Genomic DNA, 23610 nt, shown 5'->3' with positions numbered 1-23610 from the left:
TGATCATACTCTAACAATCCTAATTGAACAAAAATTCATCAGGACCTCTAAGACCAAGCATGCAACCCAAGGACTCTACATGCAAATCCCAAAACTAGCGACTCTAAAAAATGCAAAAGGGAAATTACTTTATCAAATGAAGTGATCATAGAGAAATCTAGGCTTCGTAGCTAGAAGTCTTACAATATGCTCTGATCTTCAAACAAGCAGATAGAAGGTCAGAAACATTAGAGATAACATAGAGGAATGAGAAGGTTCAACTTTTTAGAGGGATGATAGCTTTCTATAAAAATGAACTAAATTTAACTAATTTATATTTATACTATTTTTAACAATAAAATAATTGGGTGTCTATTATAAAATCTCTATCTTACTTAAAGTATTTTCTAGAATCTTACATTTGTTGTAGAAAAAATAGTAAGACCAAAATCTTATTGGGTTAATCAAAGTTAGGTTCTCTTAATTTTTTCAATCTCTTTTAATTATTTTATTTATCTTATTCTTTTCATTTAGTATTTGTAAAGATGATATATTATTGAGGTAGGGTTTTATATTTAGTGTTTTACTTAAAGCTTTTTGAATTTATGAAAGTGTAAAAGAAATGTTTGTGTAAGTAAGAATGTTACAATTTAGATAAGAGGAGTTAATATTGGAATTTAATTAATAAAATTATTGTTTAGATGATAATGTAAGTGATAAATCATGTGATTGATATTAATTGTATTACATTTCGTATTAGTTCTTACTGTGTAACTTTTAATGTCCACTTCACTCTAAGTAACTCCCAATAGTCTTTTAATTCTCTCACTATTTGTCATTATGAAACATGAATGGTTTATCTTCTTGATTTTATCTTCCCATGCCATTATTCAACTACATAATTAAAAATATAATAAAAAGTACAAAGAAAATTAAAATTTGTTGGCCTTCTCAAGATCACATTAAATGTGATAGTTTGTTTATGATGTATATGAAAGTTGTTGTTCATACATTTGCTTGTGATTTTTAGAGTGATATGAAATGTGTATAATAATAGTAATTAATTTGGAAATGATTATCAATATGATTGATACTTTACATGAATATGAGTACAATTTAGATGTTAAATTTGTAGTTATATTCATTAATATGGTTTGAAAAATGATGTTATATTGCTCAAGTGGTATTAGTTACATGTACCACTCGGTATTTGAAGCACCAACATGCATGTTTAAGTAAGAACTTGTAACTTGATTGAGAAAGAGGTCAAGACAAATATTATTTGTATAGAATTGTGTGACTATTCAAACAAGAACCTTATACTCAAGACATGATTGTCCAAACATGGATGAAAAAAGGTGTATGTGCTCTTAAAACATATTTATCTTTATTTGAATCTATCATCAATTATGATACCACTATTGAGAAATCTTTTCACCAGAAAAACTAAAAAAAATTCATCATTAATAAAGCATGAGTTATCTATATATAAATGATATATAATATCATCTTTATTCCAAAAGTTTAATACTTTTTATTTGCGGATGTTTTTTCCGTATATACCATTTAACTTTATATTTTTTAGTTAATATAAAACTGTTCTCTTACTAATTAATATACATAAACAATTTTAAAGACTAATGAAAAATTTTATTTAAAAATATAGCAAAATAACAAAGTTGAGAATGAATTATTTTTTTTTTCTAATCGTAAGAGAAAGAGAAAGGTATTTGTAGAGACCAACACTAAAATAAAATATTTTGAGACTTGAATGTAGTAAATATAATTTAGAAAATTGGTCCATGTAGTTTAGTGTGTTCGCTTTTATTGGTGAACTTGTTGTTCTAAATTTTGTTATTGAATGATATTTTGGTTTCAGATTGGATACTATTAAATTACGTCTAAACATGATTTAACCTAACGTACTTGATTTTGAAAAAAAAAATCAAAACTACATAACGGATTTTGACTTGAAATAATTTCAATAACTTTCATTTTATATAAAAAAAATATTAAATTTTGATATTTAATTAATTTTACAATAAAAATATTTAAATAAAATTACGTAACTTTAAAATCAATTTTATAGAATCAATTTATTCAAAATAAATTGTGTAACATTTCCGCACTAAATATATAGGGAACGTCAATATTTCGAAATTATCGAATTTCGCCGGTTCCAAAAAATTATCATATATGACGTTTTTTTTATAAATGATTTTAGTGTATTATATATATATATATATATATATATATATATATATATATATATATATATATATATATATATATATATATATATATATATATTCCCATTTGAGAAAAGATAAACATTTCATTTCGTACATATAATTTTTTTTTCCAAATTAAACATTTATAGATATTTTATATTGAATATAGGATTTTTTACAAGTTAAAATATTATTTAAAATTAATAAATTTAAGTGAACTATGTTATTATTTTATTTAAGACCATTGGACTAGTGAAATGTCTCATCTTAATAACTAAATAATAGATTTTAAATTTATAATATTCATTGTCTTAAGTTAAAGATATTTTAAATTTATATTTAATTATTTTTATATTTTATATTTTTATAATAAAAATATTATGTATTTATTTTATTTCTCTATTAATAAATTGAATCTCGTTAATTTTTCCAAAAACAAATAGTAATAATAACATTGATAAAATAATTGTGAAACATACGATATAAACCCTACAACTCGAGTCACTTACGTTTTGATTTTCACTTTTACATATTAAGTTGAATGATTTCCCATATGCACTACTTGGTTTGATATTATATCAGAACAACATTTGAATAATGATATATAATATTTGCGGATCAGATACATTGAATAATTTGTGAAAAATAAAAAAATAAAAGGAGACAATTAATAACACGTGTTAGAACCTCTTTTGACAGTAATGATACAACACACGTGCATGAATTGTTTTTTTTATATATAATTTGTTCTTACCTTTTTCTTCGTGCTATTATTTTAAATATCTCTTTTGTTTTGTGATATATTTCTTTAATCTATCACAGCGTCGAGGTTTTAATATCTATAGTTATATTATATATAAAGATACTTGTTATCTCAAGATTCTTTAGAAATTATCATCATAAATTATCCGTTTGAACATTTAAAAATCAAAATTGTATACACAAAACTAGTATTTTAACACGGGATTTTAAAAGAAGTAAAATATATTTTAGTACCAGATTAAAGATGTAAATGTAAAAAAAAAAAAGAAAATAAATTCGCGGTAACTAATTAATTTAAACATCTAAAACTGAAATCTATCCTAGAATTGTGAAGTTTTAAAAAAATTTATTTATCTTAGCCATGTCAATTTGATTGGATGATTGAATTTTACTTTAACCTATATGATCGGAGCTAAAAAAGTCTTCATAAAAAATCACTAAACGAAAATACTTATAAAAATCATCTGGTCAAGAATTATTTGTTTTTTTAAAAATATTATTTGACAATGCAATCTAATTTAAATTATTAATATTGATATTAATTAATATTAATATTATGATAGAATAAAATTTTATCATAACTCTTAAAATAAAATAAAAAAATATAATTATACGAGAAACAAAAACATAAAATAAAAGATAAGGTAATTTTATTCTGCTTCCGACCCATTCAAATATATATATATATATATATATATATATATATATATATATATATATATATATATATATATGCACATATATATATATATATATATATATATATATATTATTTTTTTATATATATATGACATTAGTTTTACACATATAAGGCATTTAATATTATTTCTAATCAAAAATTTTAAGACAATGAGATTATGAGTCTTTATTCTTATATAAAATTTAACTTTGTTTTTTTTATCGATGTGAAACTTTGACACATACTTAAATTACAAATAAGAAATACTTAAGTCTAAAAATAAATAGTTAAAATTTAAACACAATTCAGTTTGTTAAAACTTAAGATAATTTATTTTATGAAGATAAGCTTAAAGTTCATTTATTCAAAGGAAACAAAATCAACAATTTTAAATTTTAAATGTAAATTTTTTATTTTTTATTTTTTTCTTGAAGTTTCATCCCGTAATTTTTAATTATTTATAAATTTATTAATCTATTAATTCAAGGATTAAATGTGTTTTTGGTTCCTTAATTTTCAATGAATTTTGAAATTAGTTTATTTCAAAATTTTGGACAAATTTAGTCCTTCATCGTTCGAACTACGTGAATTTAGTCATTTTAATTAAATATAATCTTGAAATATGTACAAAACATCAAATAAATCTAACAAAATTTGATTAAAATGACTAAATCCACGTATTTTGAAATATGAAGGACTAAATTGGTTCAGAGTTTCGAAATTGACTAATTCCAAAAAGTTAAGGGACAAAAACATATTTCACTCTTAATTTAAAAACATTTGATTGTATAATTGAAATAATTTTTTTATTTATATCAAATTATATTTCTTATTTTTCAAATTATGAACAACTTTGGAAACCATTTAACAATATTTTTGTTATAACTCGACCATCTGGCAGGGATATATTCATATTCATATAATAATTTTAAATTACTCTTATTATTTTTTATGTTAAAAAAAGGATAAATAATTCCAGATGTTCTTATTTGTGTAACGAAATCCCAAGTAGGTCTCCTTCTTTCTATTTGACTCGATTGGATTCCTATTTCGAAAAATTAATTGCAATTAAGTAATTTTCGTTAGTAGTAGGTTAACTATGTGTCACGTGTCAGCATGTGGTTCTTTTCATTTTTTTTTAATTTTTTTATTTTTTTATAATTTAAAAAAAAATGTCACGTGTCAATCTGATATTGTGCCACGTGACAAAGACAGTGTGATGTGACAGTGACAGTGTCACATGTCACTATTGGATGTGAAAAGTCTCAATGTAATCCCTAATTTGTTATTTTGTCTCAATTTGGTCCCAATTTTTTTAAAACTGAATCAATTTCATCCTTGTACCAAATTTAATTTTATATAAATTTTACAGTGGTATTTTTATATAATTGATATTTTTTAAAAAATTAAATTTATTTAATTATATATTTTGCATTGAATTTTATTTATTTTTTAAAATATTTATATATCTATAATTTATAGATAAATGGTAGAGTTGCTTTAAAAATAAAAACTTTATAAATTTAAATATAAAATTTTAAAATAATTTTATAAAAATTTAAAATAAATATATTTATTTTAAATTTTACAATTCAATTTATAAATTGTTATTTTTAAACAAACTCTAACGTTTGTCTATAAATGATTGATATATAAATATTTGAAATAATATTTAAATAAAGTTCAATGTAAAATAAAAACGTAATATTGTTAGAAATATCATTGTGACATTTATATTAAGGTAAATTTTTGTCTCAATTTGAATATGACTTAAATTGATTCGGTTTAAAAAATAAGGAACCAAATTGAGATAAAATAACAAATACAGGGACTACATGAAGACTTTTCTCATTCAATAGTGACATGTGGCACTGCTACTACTACATCACACTATCTTTACCACGTGATAAATGTCAGATTAACACATGACAATTTAAACAAAAAATCACGTGATGACACGTAACATACAGTTAACACTATTAGTGTACTACTAACAGAAAAAACCTAATTGCAACGAATTTTCCAAAATAGAAACCCAATTGAGTCAAATAAAAAAAAGGGAACCTACTTGAAATTTCATTACAAAAATTGGGATCTCTGAAATGATTTAACCTAAAAAAATAAATGATAAATTATCGATGAACTAATGTTTATTTGACGAGTGAAAGGGGTATGGAGATCTCTAATTGTTTGTATTCATTTCATGCATATTTCACAACTAAGATTGAGGTATCATATTTTATTTAGTATCCGATGTGCCGCTAAATACAAAGGGTGCAACATGATTATGAAAACCAGTGTAGAAAATGAGTATCTTTTGTGTGCGTCCAATAGTGTATGATCACACTTTCTCTAATTATCCAAAAAATACATTTATGGAAAATCAACCTATAAAACGATTACTATGTATATACCTGTAAGAGAAAACAACCTAGTCATTAACTATATATATACACTATTTGTTGAGATAATTGTTAGAATTTCTAAATAAATAGTATTTTAAAATAATGATATTATTATTTTAATATTAAAATTCTTAATTATAAATAGAAATTTTATAAATATATCTCATTACTTAAAAAAACATTTCATTTCTTTAGAAATTTCTTTTTCAGAGTTCTTTCCACTTTTTCTAAGTTATGTGAGCATGTGATCTTCTCATTGAAGATCGAAGTCCATCTGTGTGATTCTTGCGGTGAGATCTTCAAGTTTATCTGATCAATTTCTCTATTTGAGTAAGTGATTTTCAACTCTTCCTTTTGTGTAATTGTGATAATCCTTACATGCGTCTCACTTTGAGGTCGCATGTATTCCTTTAGCTTTATGTTTGGTTCTCTATTGATTAATGGTCATGAGGGTATGATTTGATCATCTTTATAGTATTTCTATAGGTAGACAGAGTATCATGTGACTGTGGGAAAGTTTTGGCATTGTAGAGCCAATCATGTTTTTACTTAGGTAAGGGAAGCTAGTTTTTATGTGTGTACGTGAGTCTGAGAAAAAATGATAGTTGCATTGGATGCTTTCTAAATTGAGAATGAAATTTGGTTGTGAATGATGAATATGGTATAACATATATGACTGTTGTGATCTGGTGTGTGTTTGATGAAAATGATTGGTTGCTTGGGGATTGCTTTGGTGTGTGTGAATTAAGTAATTAGGAATATGAGCAATGGAGCTATTTAGTGCAAATTTCCTTTGTTGAAAAACTATTTTGATTCAAAGTGATAAAAGAGAAGTATCAAATTGGTCTGTTGGACAAGTTCATTTTACCTAAATTATAGCACAAAAATATGATTTTTCTAATACAAAGTTGAGCCTCATAATGTACTGTGAGCGCCAGCTTTTACGAGCTGAGCGCCAACACCGAGCATATTCTCCACAAATTCATCTTTATATTTATTTAGGGTTGACAAAACAAACCAATCCAACCTGTTTTGACTCACCCTGCTCTTGGTTTGCAAAATATGGGCCGAATCGAGCGGGCTCGTTGGACAAAAATGAACTAGCAATTATAACCTGTCCCACGACAGGTTGGACTGACGCACTGATCCACAATTATTTTCTTTTTTATTTTATTTTATTTAATCATGTAAATATTTTCTAAGCTTTTAATTGAATAGTTAATATTTTTAATTGGATTAATTAAAATAATTACTGCATTTACATGTTAAATTATTATATTATAACTAAAAATTGGAATTTAATTTGTAAGTGTTAATGATTTAAATTGTAATATTATTACATATTTACATCATTAAAAAATATAATATAAAAAAGTTAATTTTTTAAATTATTTTTTATTTTAATTTTTAAATTAAAAAAAAAAAAGCAAAGCGAGGTTGGTCCATCAATTTGATGGGTTAGACGGATCAGGCCAAACAGACTGACAAGTTAAAAATTTGAACCTAACCTATATTTTACTTGACAACATGATGGAACAACCTCTCATACCTGACCCGTTTTGACATCCCAATCTTTATTCTTATATCCATAACTACAAACACCAATGTTTTTTCACCTTTCCTTTGGTATAGCTACCTAAAATATCTCAAAAGAAACCATAATCGAAAGACAATATAAATCATATCACAACAAAAACTTTTAAATGTGAGTGAATTTCAATAAACGTGTGTATAACTGAGTCTATACCAACAACTAGCATTTTGTCGATAAAAAAAATGACATATTTAAAATAGAAATGTTAAGTAGGAATGTAGCTGTGTGTACTTCCCTTGAGAAAACACGGTGATGAGTAAAAAAAAAAATGGTGGTAGTAGCATGTAACAGTGCACAAAATGAGTGTGTGCAAATAGTCAAAGTTAAAGCAAGTGTATGGAAAAAAAGGGCTCATCCAGCTTCCAATGAAAGCAATTTTGAAAACGTAAAAGATGAAACAGACTCCTCTGCCACGCATTGGTCACTTTGAACACAAATTCAAATGTGTATTAATCAAGCGCCGAGTTAGGTGAAGTTCTCCACTTCCTTCTCCTGTTCTGCTGACACAACACAACAACACAACACAACACAACACACTTCTCACAAATTAATAAAAGTAGAAAAATCAAAGCACGTGATGTGATCTGTAACACAAACATAAACAGAAATGCTATTCTTTGATTTGGTTTTCAAAACAAAGCAATGTCCACTGCTGCTTTTGTCTTCCAACAAACTATAATTAGGCCTTAATTAATTAAACATCACTTTATTGTTGTGATCATTTCACAAAAACCATCTCATGTGCCTTCTCTATTCTTTATTAAGCCTAGTCATTTTCTAATTCACACATTACTTTCTGCTCAGTCCTTTTCCTACCTTTTTTTTCTCTTCTTCCTCTACAACCCCAAGAATATGGTAATTCTTTTCCGTGTCAACATATAACAAGAATCTGGAAAATATACTATAGTAGTATAATTCACGAAAGTCAAATACTTTTATTTCTCCTCTTTAACTCTCAAATATTACTTCATTTTGAGGTTGGTGTCGGATATTAATTAAACTTAATTATTATCGGGGTTTTTTTTTTTCTAGAACAGTGAAGAAAAAGCTATTTTAATTGGTATCAATATAATCAAAGTTACACCCTGTTAAGAGTAGAGAAAACTTCTAATAATGATTTTTTTTTTAATTTATACGAATTCATAATAATGAAAAATTGACACTATTTTTGTACTTTTCTATGGGTCTTTTTCTCTTATGAGATATTCAATTTTTTTATTTTTATTTAATTTGATATTTAGACTCACATTTAGGGATGAGAACGGGCGGGGCAAGAACGAGTTTTGTTATTTCATACCCATCTCAAAGAAAAAATATATCCTCATCCACATATCTAAATTCAAAGGATATCAAATTTTTGTCTCATCATCATCTCCACTGGGTAACAAATATATATCCGTACATGTATTCGCTTTATTAATGTTTCAATATCAATTAATTAATTTTTATAAAATAATACAAAATTACGGTAAAGGGAACATAATATTATCAAAGATTCAATATTAAAAGGAGGGTTGTTTCTTCAATTTCAAATATTTAGAAAGAAATTATAATTATATATATTTCAATTTAGAATACCAATTACATTTCATGAGAACCAAAACATTCATTTAAGGGTTAAATATGTTTTTGGTTTCTCAAGTTTGAGTGAAATCTAGAATTAGTCCATCTTCAAAACTTTTGACCAATTTAGTCATTCATATTTAAAAATGTGTGAACTTAGTCCTTTAAACCAAATTTATTAAGTTTATTTGACGTTTCAAGCGCATTTCATGATAGTATTTGAATTGTTTATATCGTTTGGCACATTTTCGCTTCAATGTTAATTCAAATATTATCATAAAATACATTTAAAATGTCAAATAAAGTTAACAAAATTTGGTTAAAAAAACTAAATTCACACATTTCTAAATATAAAGGACTAAATTGGTACAAAGTTTCGAAGATGGACTAATTTCAAAATTCACTGAAACTTAAGGGACCAAAAACATATTTGACCCTCATTTAAATTTACAAACGTTGATGAGACTTCATTGATAGAATTTAAAAGTTTTTTTTTAATATAAAAAAATATTCAAATTAAAAAATTTTAAATGTTTGTTTATGTTCCTACTGCACCTAATAGTCCCACATCACTTAGAAGTCGAGGTCTAAGATGGTTTAAATACCCCTTCCTCCTTTCATCTTTTGAGGTGCAATTGGAACGGAGCTCATGCTCTTCTATACACTAATCAAAGTTATAAATAGATAAATCACTTGATCAAAATTACAAAAAAGAACAAAAATTAAACTAATAGTAATAGAATTTTAACATATATCTTTTATCATTTCAACTTCAATATATATTGAATGGTGATAAAAAATATTAATGATAATTATATTGAATTATTATATTATAGTAAATAAAATTTATTTATACAATTATAGTGATAAAATTACACGTATGATAATGAGTTGAAAATAAAAAATAATTTTATAAAAATATAAAAATAGTTTACTTGGATTGGAACAATTTACTTAAATTTTTAAATTCTAATGAAATAATTTTATACACTAATAAAAGTTATAAATATATCACTTGATCAAAATAAAAATAAAAATTAAATTAATAATAATAGAATTTTAACATAGATCTTTTATCTTTTCAACTTTAATATATGTTGGATGATGATAAAAAATATTAATGACAAGCACATTAAATTATTATATTATAGTTTATTTATACAATTATAGTGATAAAATTACACATATGATAATGAGTTGAAAATAAAAAATAATTATATAAAAATAATAAAATATTAAAATAGTATTCTATATGATAAAAATAAGCAACAAATAAAAATATTAAAAAAATGATCAAATGTGTGTGTTTTATAAACAATTTGAGACACCATTGAATGAAATCGTACAAAGAAAAAAATGTATAATTAATGGATATCATAGAAAGAGTGTAGTATATATATATATATATATATATATATATATATATATATATATATATATATATATATATATATATATATATATATATATATAAGGCTACTTAATAGATTATGGATATTTTAATAATTTAAACGAGGACATGGCGGATATATACATCCTCATCTCATCTTTATACTCGATTGAAAAAGTCGAATATTTTTCATACTCAGTCAATACAAAATTTTTTTATAAAAAAAGTGACAGATTTGGACCATATCCATGAAAACGGATTTATTTGTAATTCATATTCACATTAAAATTTCTACCAATTTTTTCATCCAATATGACTCATTTCACGTTAACACTTCTAAAACAATTCATATTGAGAGTAAAGTTAGTTATAAATAGGAAATAAATATAAAAACTGTGATAGAAAATATTATAATTTCATATTATTTATAATTATTAGTCAATAAACAAACAAATTAAGCAAAACTTCGTTTACGTTCTTACCTCTATACGGTAAAATATAAAAATATAAATTAAACAGATATTTTTAATTGATAACAAAAATATAAGCTACAACTCTTTATATTTAAATGATTGTTTCCCTTATATTAAAAACAAAAATTAAGCTGAGAAAGTTTAAATCACTTAGTTCAACAAATACGTGAGTCGTTACAAATTATTTGTTACGTGTTTCATTCTTATCAATAAAAAAGTAACAGGAGATTTAATCATTTTCTTAAAATAATTAAAAAACCTGAAAATCTTATTTTGATTGAATGACGGTCTAAGTAGAAAATATTGATTTATTTTATATAATATACGGAAGCTTGTCTTCCAAAAAATAAGAGACGTGATTTAAAAAAAGGTTAATAGTAGAAAAAAAATGGTCTTAACACAATCAGAAAAGAAAAAATTTAGTAAAAATGAGTTTTTTTACTCTTTATTTTTTGTATTGTAAATTTATTTATTATATTCTTAATTTTTCTTTTAATAAATACACATAATAATTATTAAAGATTAAATATGTGTTTAATTGTCTCGATCATTTATGAAATTCAAATAAAAAATTAATAATTAAAGTTTTTGTTCTAGGATTATTATTTTTGTTATTATACTACAAATAAAATATGTTATATTATATTAAATAAACTATTTATCAAAAGTAAATTCAATAATAAAAACTTAAAGCGCACGAATAAGGACTTAATAAAGTAAAAAAACAAAAAAGGAAGTTAAAATTAGGATGTCACTGAATTTGAGTTTAACTATATTCATTTACATTTTGTAAGTAAAAATTCAATTCACTTACATTCATATATTGGATAGATATGGAATATAAGTCTCATTTTTGTCTTGGTCACGGATATATTTATATACATTTCATATTTGTCTTTGTACCGAGTCAGATATTAATGAAATCATTTTTTACAAAAAGAAAAAAATATTGAAAAAATGATATTATTAAGAATTCAATTAAAATGATTTTGTTCAAAATTAAATTTTAAGAAAAAAAAAATTAATTGCATAATTATAAAAAATAAAGTATCTAGTAATAAATGCATATATGTAAAATAACTAAAGAAAAAAAATAATTATATATAATTGAAATTTTATGACAACTATTTTGTTATAAATGTTAAAAGTATTTCTAGATTACATATTTAATATTTTTATTTTTTACATTTTTATTTATTTTCTTTTATGCGAGATATAATGTCTTGGTGAATATGTATAGAATATGTATAGTAGACATTTGCTTAAGTCCGTGCTCATTTAACTCCACATTTCGTATAAATTCACATTTGAGAAGAAAAAATTCTCGGATCAATAATTTTTGAGACTTTTTTTTCAAAAAAAAAAAATGACATAAAGTTATTTGACGACTATTTTCGATTCATTCACTCGATTGACCATTTTATAAAATCTCACAAAGGGTAAAGACCCTTAATTTGATTTAATTGGTGATAAATAAGAAGAATCTTTCAACTCATGTTTATAAAATCTCACGAAGGGTAAAGACCCTTAATTTGATTTAATTGGTGATAAATAAGAAGAATCTTTCAACTCACTCATTGACATTAAGATAGATAACACTATTTAATGATTTGAAGATAACATCGCGTTGGTCAACTCCAACTTCGTCCAGACCAATTACTTATATTTTATATTTTTATATATAGAAATAGTATATGAATAAAATAAAATAAAATAGTAAGTTCGTCTGGTAACATATCGTTTATATCTATCATATTTCTCATCTTTTCACAATCCCTACAAATTTCCAACATCCAAAATATTCCATATCATAAGTATATGACCTGTAATATTTCATATTATAATATGACTCTTAAAATTTCATAAGTTCACATCTTAATTAAATCTGCATCAAATTTTTAAGATCAAAATACAGAGTTAAACGAATGTTTATTGTAATATTCACTACTCTCTCTAACTAAATTGATATAAGTTTGGATAATATCTATTTTATATTAATTTAGATGATTTGAATGTACTCATAGGAATAAGTTTTTTTGTCATTTTTACTTAAGATATACTTTAAAAACAATTCTTTTTAAATCTATAAAATTAAAGAATATAGTATATGTAAGATAAAGGAATTTTAATTAAAATAATTCTAAAAAATTAATTTAATCACATAAAATTATTTGAATTCAAATTATTATTGATTTAATTGTAATTTTGGTCCTTACATTTTATAAAGTTCACATTTTTTATTTTTGATTTTTATTTCTACAATTTTGAATCATTACTTTTTAATTATTTGTAATTTTGATTCCTAAATTTGTAAGGACTTATAGTTTTATGTGATAACGTAGGTGAATGAAATAATTTAGAAACATAATAATTAAATTTAACTACATGTTTACAATTTGATGAAATTGGGATAGTAGTTGTAGATTTTACTGAAGGGTGAGAATAGTATCATGGAAAGTGTAAATATTAAATAGAATTGGGCTTTAATTGTATTGGACTTTGAGCTTCAGCTACGACAAGTTAATAGACTTGAAGCAAATACCATGAGACTGAACTTAATCCATTTTTGCATGCATATCCTTCTATTCCAACCTCTTTTTTTTTCTTCTCCTAGACACAACACAATGTAAAGTTTCAATTTAAAGACTAATTATGAAGGAATTTATAGTATCAAAGTGAGAGTATTATCTTAAATAAGTCTCTTCTTCTAAACACAATGTAAAGTTTCCTTCTTTTCCTTGAAATTTTCAATCAAGAGACTACTTAGGAAGAATTTTACAACTTCAAGGTAAGAGTATTATCTTAGATAAGTTCTCCTCCTCTTCACTTCCATCAAAGTAATTTCTTTTTATTATAGTAGGCCTCAATTTTGTTAACATTTGAGTTTGATGGTTTTATGAAATGTACTAACTTAAAGAAAAGAAAGTAAAATTATGTAATGGTCACCGACGGAAATTATATATTCAAAATTTATATATTTATTATTGTCACTCACAATAAAAATAAATATGTATTTTAATATAATTATAACTATAAAAAGTTAACATATATCTAATTAATATATAAACTTTTAGTTTTTAAAAAATTAATATTAAATTTTATGCAAATATTACTTATGATTTATATACTTATCCGGTCTAATAGGTGTATCTTATTATACTTATTTCAGATAATATATCGTATTATAGTTATTATATTTATTTTATATAAGTTGTTATATTGTTAATATTACTCTTTTATTATATGAGTTAAAAGTGCAGAAAGACTTTATAAATATACATAGTATTTTTATTTTTTGTGGAATACTCATTTTAAAAACAATCACTTAAACTAATCATCTCTAAAAAAATTCTTACTCTACTTAAATATCAAAAAGTTTGAAACGATTCAATTTTAACTATCAGAAATATTTTAAATCACGACTAAAATCTTATCACCTATACAAATGTTCACGCTTCAGATCGGATAAGAACAATCGGAGACTATGATTTGATTATGGATTCCTCTTATGATCCCTTGTATTTACTTATAAATGATATATTGAAAAGGAAAGGCATAGAATGTTTGGAGGAATGAGAAAGCATATATGTAATTTCACCGACTTTAGAGAAACTTGTTGAAGTTAGAAACAGCTGGCCACAAAGACCACGTGATTGTCGGCTTCAATAATCAGTGACATTCTGGATTTCTGATACGAAACTTCATCATCTCAGTGCCAATTCCAATGTAAGATAAGTTCGTAATGAAAATGTTTGATAAAGATAACAAACAAACAAAACAACAATGGACCTTCAACTACATTGGAACATGTACACATCAACGTGTTCCACAAACTACAACCTTCTCTAAGTCAACATGGGTTGGGCCACACCTAACAATTGGACCTGTAGTGGCCTTTCTCAAATGAATTTGAGTTCAGAAAATCTTAAAAATGTTTGAAGAAAAACTGTAGAAACAAAACAACCACATTTGCGTGGAACACAAATTACATTCCACCAACTAAATTAAACCACCATTTTCATATTGATTTGTTTTACATTTATAAAGTTTACTAATTCAATAGAAAAAAAAATTGGTTTGTTTTGTTGTTTTGAGAGTAAATGAAGATATGGTGCATTTATCATTGAAAGTTTGGGGAAGAGTGCATAGTAGAATACCAGAAATAGTTGGAATCCTCTCCATTAGAAGGACATTTTTATTCCTTATTCAAACAGACTACCCCTGCCATCTTCTGGTCAACTCTGCTATTTGGGATAAATAATGTGAATGATGAATAAAAATAAGATTTTTTAAAGTATTTATTTAATAAATAAATAAACATATAAAAGTTAAAGTAAGAAATTGGATAGAATTTACTTTTTTTAATTGTCAATTAATGTGAAGACTAGTTAAGAATAGAAGTAGTTTAACTAAAATCAACTATTAATATTTTATTATTTAAATAGAAGAGTTTATAAATACAAAAATATAATTATTTAAATTTCATCTTACAAAAAAAATTCTTTGATCTATTTCTAGAATTTTGAATAATTTATTCTTTCCTCTTATATTAAAACACACCATAGTGATATTGATGGAGGTAGAACACTATTCTATTATCAAAAGTAGTTTTTTGAGTAAGTTTCTCTTAGAGTGTGTTGCTTTGGAGGGATGGATATAGGGGAGAGTGTGAAGATGAATTTGTATAGATTTGGGTGGATGAATTTTTGTGTTTTTTTTAGTTGATTTAGAGGGTAAAGTGAGTGGATCTGGAGATAAGTTTTATGAAAGTTAGTGAAAGATTTGATTGATGTGATAGATAAAATAAATTATAAAAATGGATAGAATTAGAAAGTTACCAAAATACCATTGATGAAAAAAGAGAATGATTTTGTAATTTGATGTTATAAAAATAATTATAATTAATTATTACAAATAAAAAAAATATTAAAATTATATAAAATTTTAAAATAAAAAAAAAATTATGAATGTAAAAAAAGTATACAATTAAATTTTAAAAGAAATTTAAACAATTAAATTTTAAACAAAATTTATATAAAATTTAAAAAAAAAAGTTAAAAAAAAAATTAAAACCATCGACACCGGTGTGGTAACCGGTGTCGTCCTTCACAAAACAAGGCACCGGTTACGTAACCGGTGCCATCCCCCTCTCATAACACCATAGCACACCGGTGTCATCCCGCAACATGGTTTGGGAAACAGAAACAAAAATCGAAGAGTAATTTGGTAAAGAACTGATTATACTTGCTTATCCTCTCATTTTTTAGGGGATGAAATAATACATTCATCCCTCAAATCTTCGCTCCCATATCCCTTCGAATGACTGAAACCGAACACGCTCCAAAACCAAATACGCGCTCTCAAATTGACTGAAACAGTGAAACACCCTCAAACGAACAAGACGTTAGTCTTCTTTTCTTGTATTAGAATTAGTTACATGTGTAAGTTGTAATGCTTCCATGTGTTGCTTTTGTATTAAGATGAATTTTTCTTAATTAGAGCACATGATAGTATATTTAGATTGTTTATTGAATATATATATATATATATATATATATATATATATATATATATTTGCAATCGAAATCATTACGAGACGATTATCCAAAAGAAAAAAACAGAGTTTGAAATCGTCATCATAGTTTATTCTGATGAAAAAAACAGAAAGATAAAACAAGGTCCGTAAAAAAACAAATTTTGGGTCCCTACAACACCTGAATGTTGTAAGACAGTACATTTAATTAGATGTGCAAAAATCATGTGGTTTTCAAAATGTTTATTTTTCCCAAAAATATTGAGGAAAGATGGTATAAAAGAAACAAAAATAATTTTTTGATTTATTGGACCTAACAAAGATTAATCATCGCTCATTCATATCTCCATCTGAACACACAATCAAATATAGAATTTTAAATTTGAATAATCAAGAATTTTTCTTCTAATATTAAACTAACTTTGATCCTATTTTTTAAACCAATTTTAACCCTATTTTGTAGGTTTAGCAAAAATCAAACATAAATCTAGTAATTATATTATAATAATATAGTTAGAGTTGATTTAAAAATAATTTCAAAAATATTTAATAAAAATGTAAATTTTAATAAAATATCAGTATAATATTTATATACAAATTAAATTTGATCTTAATTTGAAACGATACAAAATTATTCCATTTAAAAAAAATGGGATAAGATCGAATCAAAATAACAAAAAATAAAAACTTAATTCAATATAAGATAATAACACATGACATTGTTACTCTAATATTATTGTCACACACTAACTTAAAACCTGAACTTTTTTTTTTAAATTAAAGAAATAAAAATAAAAATAAAAATAAATCACAAATTAAGACATAGCATACGTGTTCATATGTTATTTAAATGGCATTATTAAAAATGTTAAATTGACAAAAAAATATTTAAGCCTAAATAAATAAAGAGGAATATATTTCGATAAGTTTCTTAATTTAGGTCTTCTAAATATCTTTGACCTCGTTCTAACACAATACATAATTGAACGGATTATAGAAATTTTTTCATGATAACAATTTATTAGATCATATAATAATAATTAACAATTTATTGGATAGTTGTTTGATAAATCACCACATCATTGAGGAGTTTCATCACGGACTTTTAACTTAAATGCCTACATTTATACCAGCATATTCCTCACTTAATTTCCATTTTTTTAGAATGTATAGTGTCACATTCAACTCATTACTGCTGCAATGAATGATAATAGACAAGAAAAGTAATCACGTTCAACTGATTAGTACTACATAGACTTTATAGATCAGTCATGATAAAGTTCAAATATGTAAACTGTTTTTTGCCTCCTAACTTAATCCTGCTCTTAAAATATTGTTTTGACAATTAACAAGTGTCAATCCAAACATGTTAGGCCAGTCCCAAAACCAAATGTTGCATATATCGTGTGCATTATTGCACCAGTGAACCCCACTGAACTGTATTCAACCGGAAGCAACCCCACTGAACTTGTATCCATCAGCAAGCAACCAAACCAAGGGTTGCACATCAGTTTATGAACTACATGTGGGCATTTACTTCAAGCTCATAAACCGAACTTCCAAACATTATTATAATTTTTCAATTACATCCCGTCAGAGGAAGCCTATTTCATATTTCTGAATTTACAACTCATTGGCGAAGGAACATTCTGAAGGACATGAACCAAAACCAAAATGTTTGAATTCCAGAACATGACAATAGAATAAATTCCTCCAGCGGCCGATTTCTAACACAATCACAAATCGTAAAACTCCATTCTACTAAACTTCAACCTAAAGCTAACCAAAGACATCTATTTTACCACCACGAGATTTATGTCTGCAGGTGTTTTGGTGGTTCCAAAGAGTCAACAAAACATTCTGAAACCACCTAGAGGAAACTTCGGTCTCTTTCAGTCAGATTTACTCTGCTGTGTCTTGTATGATCCTCCGTTCTGTTGCTCACCATATGCCAAATCTTCCTTCAACTAAGTCAAAGCAACAGAGGAAGAAAAAAAGAGTTGATCATTGCAATATTGTACACCCAACAAAACTAGGCCCAAAACAAAAAGGTTAAGTGTCCACACAGTAAAACAAAAAATTCGTAGTAGTAACTAAAGTTTCAGGATGCAATCACATTTTTTCAACCACAAAGCCTTATAAATTTACCTTCTGAAGTATTTTCTTCTGATACCTATATCCCTGTGACAAACAAAGTATAGCAAATCAATATGACATTTGGAAAGACCATTCATGTATTTATGCAGCAAAAAGTAATTCCAGAGTGATGATATAACCTTGTCAGTTCCATAGATGTAATCACAGTATGTGAAAACTGAAGCAAAATTGCTATTACTTTGTCTTCCAACATAATGATGGTAATCATGATATTCAGCGCCACCGTAAAACGGAATATATTTTGTGATACTCCAGGGAAAGTCATACCTGAGACATGATAAAAGTAGGCAATATGATATAAAACCCCACATCTAAAAATTACAATACAGGAACTAAAGAATGAAGCGTTAACTTCTCATAAAGTGGGCAAAGGAAAAGGAAGGGAGGGGAGTATGCTAGTGTTTATCAATGACAAAGAAGGAGTGGCTACTGGTAAATTCTTAAAGACAATAATTAGAAAATTCAAGTTCGGCACCCCACAAGGATATTCCATCTCAACAAAATTAACCATAATCCTAACTTTATTGGATGTTTATCAGAGCAAAAGTTGGCAAATGTTTGTCCTAAACAAATAACTTGATCAGCAAATTGTTGAGACAGCAAACACCAGAAAGATCCACTTGTCACCATGATTAAGAACATTAAAAAGTACTTGCACAATTTCAAATCCAACTTCTGGTCGTCAGATTAATGACAACAAACTAAAGCTTCCCAACAACAGTAACCTTCAATAAAATTTTGCTTACTGTTAAACTGCAGAGGTCCCACAAGTTAATGACCAAGTTTCTTCTTCAGCAGTGAAGTGTCAGCCAACGTAATAATTTCACATTATTAAATTATTACCAACAAATATAATGCTCATCAACCTTCTCCCAGACTGCTCGTATATCACTATGTTTAATCCATATTATTATTCATGTTTGCTTTATCATCCATGATGCACATCCAGTACAAACTCAACTCCATACCAAAAACAACTGATAGTGCATGTTTGGAAACACATTCTGAGGTCAAAATACATGTCTACACGGTGAAAAATGCAAAAACTAGAACTGGTGGCATTCACTTTGATGCTAAAAAACCACATATGAACTGTTTCCAAACAAACTAAGTTGTATTTGCATATTCCCACCCACCACAAATTCACATCCGAGCCAACCCAAAACCAAGTAATAGACTAACCCAAAAACAACTAATGGTCCGTGTTTGGAAACACGTTCTGAGACAAAAAAAAAAAAGAAAAAAAATCCATTTCTAAAATGTGAAAAGTGCAAAAGTTAGAAAACTAGTAACATTCACTTCTATGTGAAAGACCACATCCATGATCCATTTCTAAACATACTTGGTCATTGGTACAGACGTGCATGATAATAAGACAAGGTCTGCCAGACACACATCTGTGATCCGTTTCTAAACACGCACAAAGACGCATTTGCATATCCACGTCCAAATGGAACAAAATGTGTTACCAAACATGTAGATTATAGGATATAGTTGGATTAGCATATCCACATCCAATGGTACAAAATGAGTTACTAAACAAGTGTGTTATAAGATAGGGTGTGGTAGATACAAATCCACAATCCGTTTCTAAATACACATTTATAGCGTGTTTGTTTTTCTCATCAAATCAATTATTATTCAGGTCCAATTTTCACATCCGCATAGAAACTACTCTGTTCAGTTTCATGTTTTCACGTACCTCTTTTGGTTTCATATAAGGTTTAAAAAAATAAACAAAACATTTTTTTTAACCAAGGAGAAAATATCAGATTGTCTTTCAGCAGAAAGACAAGATTCTCTCCATTTCTTCAATTACTAAGGCATCCGGAAAATAAATGAAATGGACAGGATCTTTTATTGTGTGGAAAATGCTGCCTAAACAAAATCTCTTCTCCACGTAATTACTGTCTTTTAGGGACACCCTAAAATGCAGCACGAGCAACATATATAAATGTGGTAAGTGCAACGAAATTGAAAGAGAAAAAGAAAAAACTATCCTCCTGAAACTTTTGTAATCTTCTTAGAGAAAGAAATAAAGTGAGACGGGTTAAAATAAAGCAAAAAAAAAAAAAAAAACGAAGGATGCGAAACAGATGCTAGGATCCATATAGGATAACAATCAAAGGAAAAGCAAGACTCTATCAGTGAGCGAAAATAAATTAAGGTGAGTGAGGGGGCGGTACCCGCTGTGCGTATCAATGGCCTCAATCTGGCGCAAGGCTATCCACAACCAAAAGGTAATAATGTGGCCAGGAACCATGGCAGGACCGAGAAAAGAGGGAATCCCGAGGATCAAGATCTCAGCCCAGTGGGCATAGGGCGCCGCGAATCCAATGGGAGCAGCGTATTCATGGTGAACGCGGTGAATCTTCTCGTAACCCCAACCGTTGTGCAGAAATCTGTGGATCCAGTAATTGGTGTAATCCTCCACTAGAAAGTACACCAGCAGCTGAGCCAGGATCTCCCACCCCGACGGCAATGGCAACCCAGTCCTGATCCCAATCATCTGAAAAAGTAAATTAAAAAAACAATAAATTAAGTAATAGATAAGTAAACAAATCAGGTGATTTAACTGGTGAGGGGTGAGGATGAGTGAAACCTTGATGGAAGGATAAGAGACGAGCTGGAGGGGACCGACAACGAGGAAGAACATGCGCATGACGTCCTTGTAACATCTGAACATTTCGTCGAGGGACAAGCGAACCTTGGGCTGGATCTTGTAGGAGTCGAAAAAGGAGAGACGCTTGAGTTCAAGAAAGACGAGGGGGAGGGGGACGAGGGAGAAGATGAGGAAGAGGAAGAGAATGTTGTGGCAGTAGAGGAAGTAATCGGACTTGGTGGCGGAGTAGTTGAACCAGACGGTCTCGGCGAAGGTGAGGTTGCGCCCCAGCGCCGCCTCGACCTCCGGAACGGAAGCGTAGGGAAGCATTGTGACGGGAACCCTAGGGCTGCCGGCGGCGGTGGTATGTTTGTGTTTGTGATAGGGATTGGGAAGGTGAGTGGAAGAGGTGAGAGGAGGTGAGAAAGGGCAGAGTGGCGTGATTTGGTTTGGGGACGTGGTGGATGCTGCGCTGGACGTTTGTCTGTTGCAGATATTTGCGGGAATTTTCAAAATGCAGACCACCCCTATTTATACACTCCAACTCTCTTCTTCTCTATGTCGTATCCTTGTATATATATATATACATCAATGAATCACACGCACACACACACACCATGATGCCACCGTTTTCTCTCCCAGCATTGTTTATCTACTACAACATTATAACCTAAAAATTATATATATTTTAATAATCAAATCAATTATTTTTTTATCTATAAACACCATAATCTTCAATTCGGTCCAGCTTACACTTTTTTTCCTTCCATTGCTTTTGTTAAACCTGTGTCATTCCATGAAATCTGAAAATTTTATAATGAGGTTAATTTCCTGCAATTTTTTTATATTCAACATTTTCTTGTGGTGACCGTTCGAATATTCATTTTGACTAATAATAATATATAGACAATTTACTTCGTCATCTACACAAAGATTTAGTCCTACCACTCGTTTTCTTAATATCTTCTCCTTTTGTTTTTCTTTTTTCCTTTGAACAAAAACATTATTTTCCTATTTGGCATTATTGTTTTGTTCTCTTTTCTGTGGGCCTGTAGCCATATGTATGTAATAAACTAATTATTATGGGTCTTAAAATATATGTTCTGTCCTAATTGGATTATTTGGTGCATGTCTACAAAAAGATATTGTAACTTTGTACCATCCAATTAATTAGCTGCATTGGAGAAGATATATATTATATATCAATGTATTTTTTATTTAAGAAAATAATGAAATATTTATGATTATTGCTAGGATTTTTTTCTTGAATATTTACAGAAGTATATTTTTTTTAAATTATGAAGAAAATGATTACGAGCTTAAAAATTAAACCTTTTAATAAAACACAAACTCATGAAAATATAATTACTGTAAAAGAACTTGCATGGAACAGCTAGTATGGACCAAAAAGTATAATTATAACAGTAGGGATTTTTTCTTGTTGTTACTAACAATGTAATAGGACAAATGATACGCTTTGATAAGAAAAAATGAAAAGTGTATTATTTAATGTGTTTGAAATTTATCTTTTGAATCTTTAATACTATTAAATGATTATAATTAATTTCATTCAATGTTTTTTTACAGTCTCTTGATAAGTTTTTATCACAAAAAGAAATTAAAAAAAATGTAAAAATTTTACTATGAGATAGTAATATTAAAAGATATGGCATTAATAAATGTAAATATTGATATAATAAATTAAAATGGAAAGAAAGCAAAAGTCATAATGAGAAGACAAAATGTTGCTTTAAACTAATATTAACAAATTAATTGTGTGTGCATGTATACGTATCTGTATGTGTGAATGAGTGGATATGCATATGTATATGTATGTGGTTGGGTGTGTCTGCACGCGTATGTGTGTGTGAAATGTGGGTGTGAGTGTGTGTAAATATGACCTCTCATCAAAAATTACACTTCATCTGTTATAAATATTTATTCAAAAATTAATTTCAAATAGATTTGTAGCATGATGTGCAAATCTCCTTTTTTTCACTTATCTTGATTTACATGATCTAAATTATCAATGAAACTAATAATTTTTTTAAAAAAGTTTTTGTTCTTTATATTATGATCATCGAGCGTTCGATTATGGTCTAAAAACTATTATGCTCTCTTATTGATGAAGTGTTGTATAAATGTTTGAGTGATCATATAATCCAACAAATTATATAGATTATATTCACTTGGATGCTTAATATCCACTTGTTTGATTAAGGATGTTTATTCTACCATCATC

At 26.9% G+C, this 23610-nt stretch overlaps 1 protein-coding gene across 1 annotated transcript; it reads right to left on the bottom strand.

Annotated features, from left to right (window-relative positions):
- Window positions 1–18120: 18120 nt before the first annotated feature.
- On the bottom strand, window positions 18121–21920 carry LOC114179939 (methylsterol monooxygenase 1-1-like). The gene is made up of 5 exons (XM_028066453.1): window positions 21369–21920; window positions 20953–21275; window positions 18886–19033; window positions 18758–18790; window positions 18121–18576 (listed from the first exon to the last, which is right to left on the bottom strand). Exons 1-5 carry the CDS (start codon window positions 21696–21698, stop codon window positions 18502–18504), a joined length of 909 nt encoding a protein of 302 aa, XP_027922254.1. The 5' UTR covers window positions 21699–21920; the 3' UTR covers window positions 18121–18501.
- Window positions 21921–23610: the final 1690 nt, after the last annotated feature.

This window comes from Vigna unguiculata, chromosome 3 (assembly GCF_004118075.2).
Source record: "Vigna unguiculata cultivar IT97K-499-35 chromosome 3, ASM411807v1, whole genome shotgun sequence".
Taxonomy (NCBI): domain Eukaryota; kingdom Viridiplantae; phylum Streptophyta; class Magnoliopsida; order Fabales; family Fabaceae; genus Vigna; species Vigna unguiculata.
This window is presented reverse-complemented; position numbering and strand designations above follow the sequence as displayed.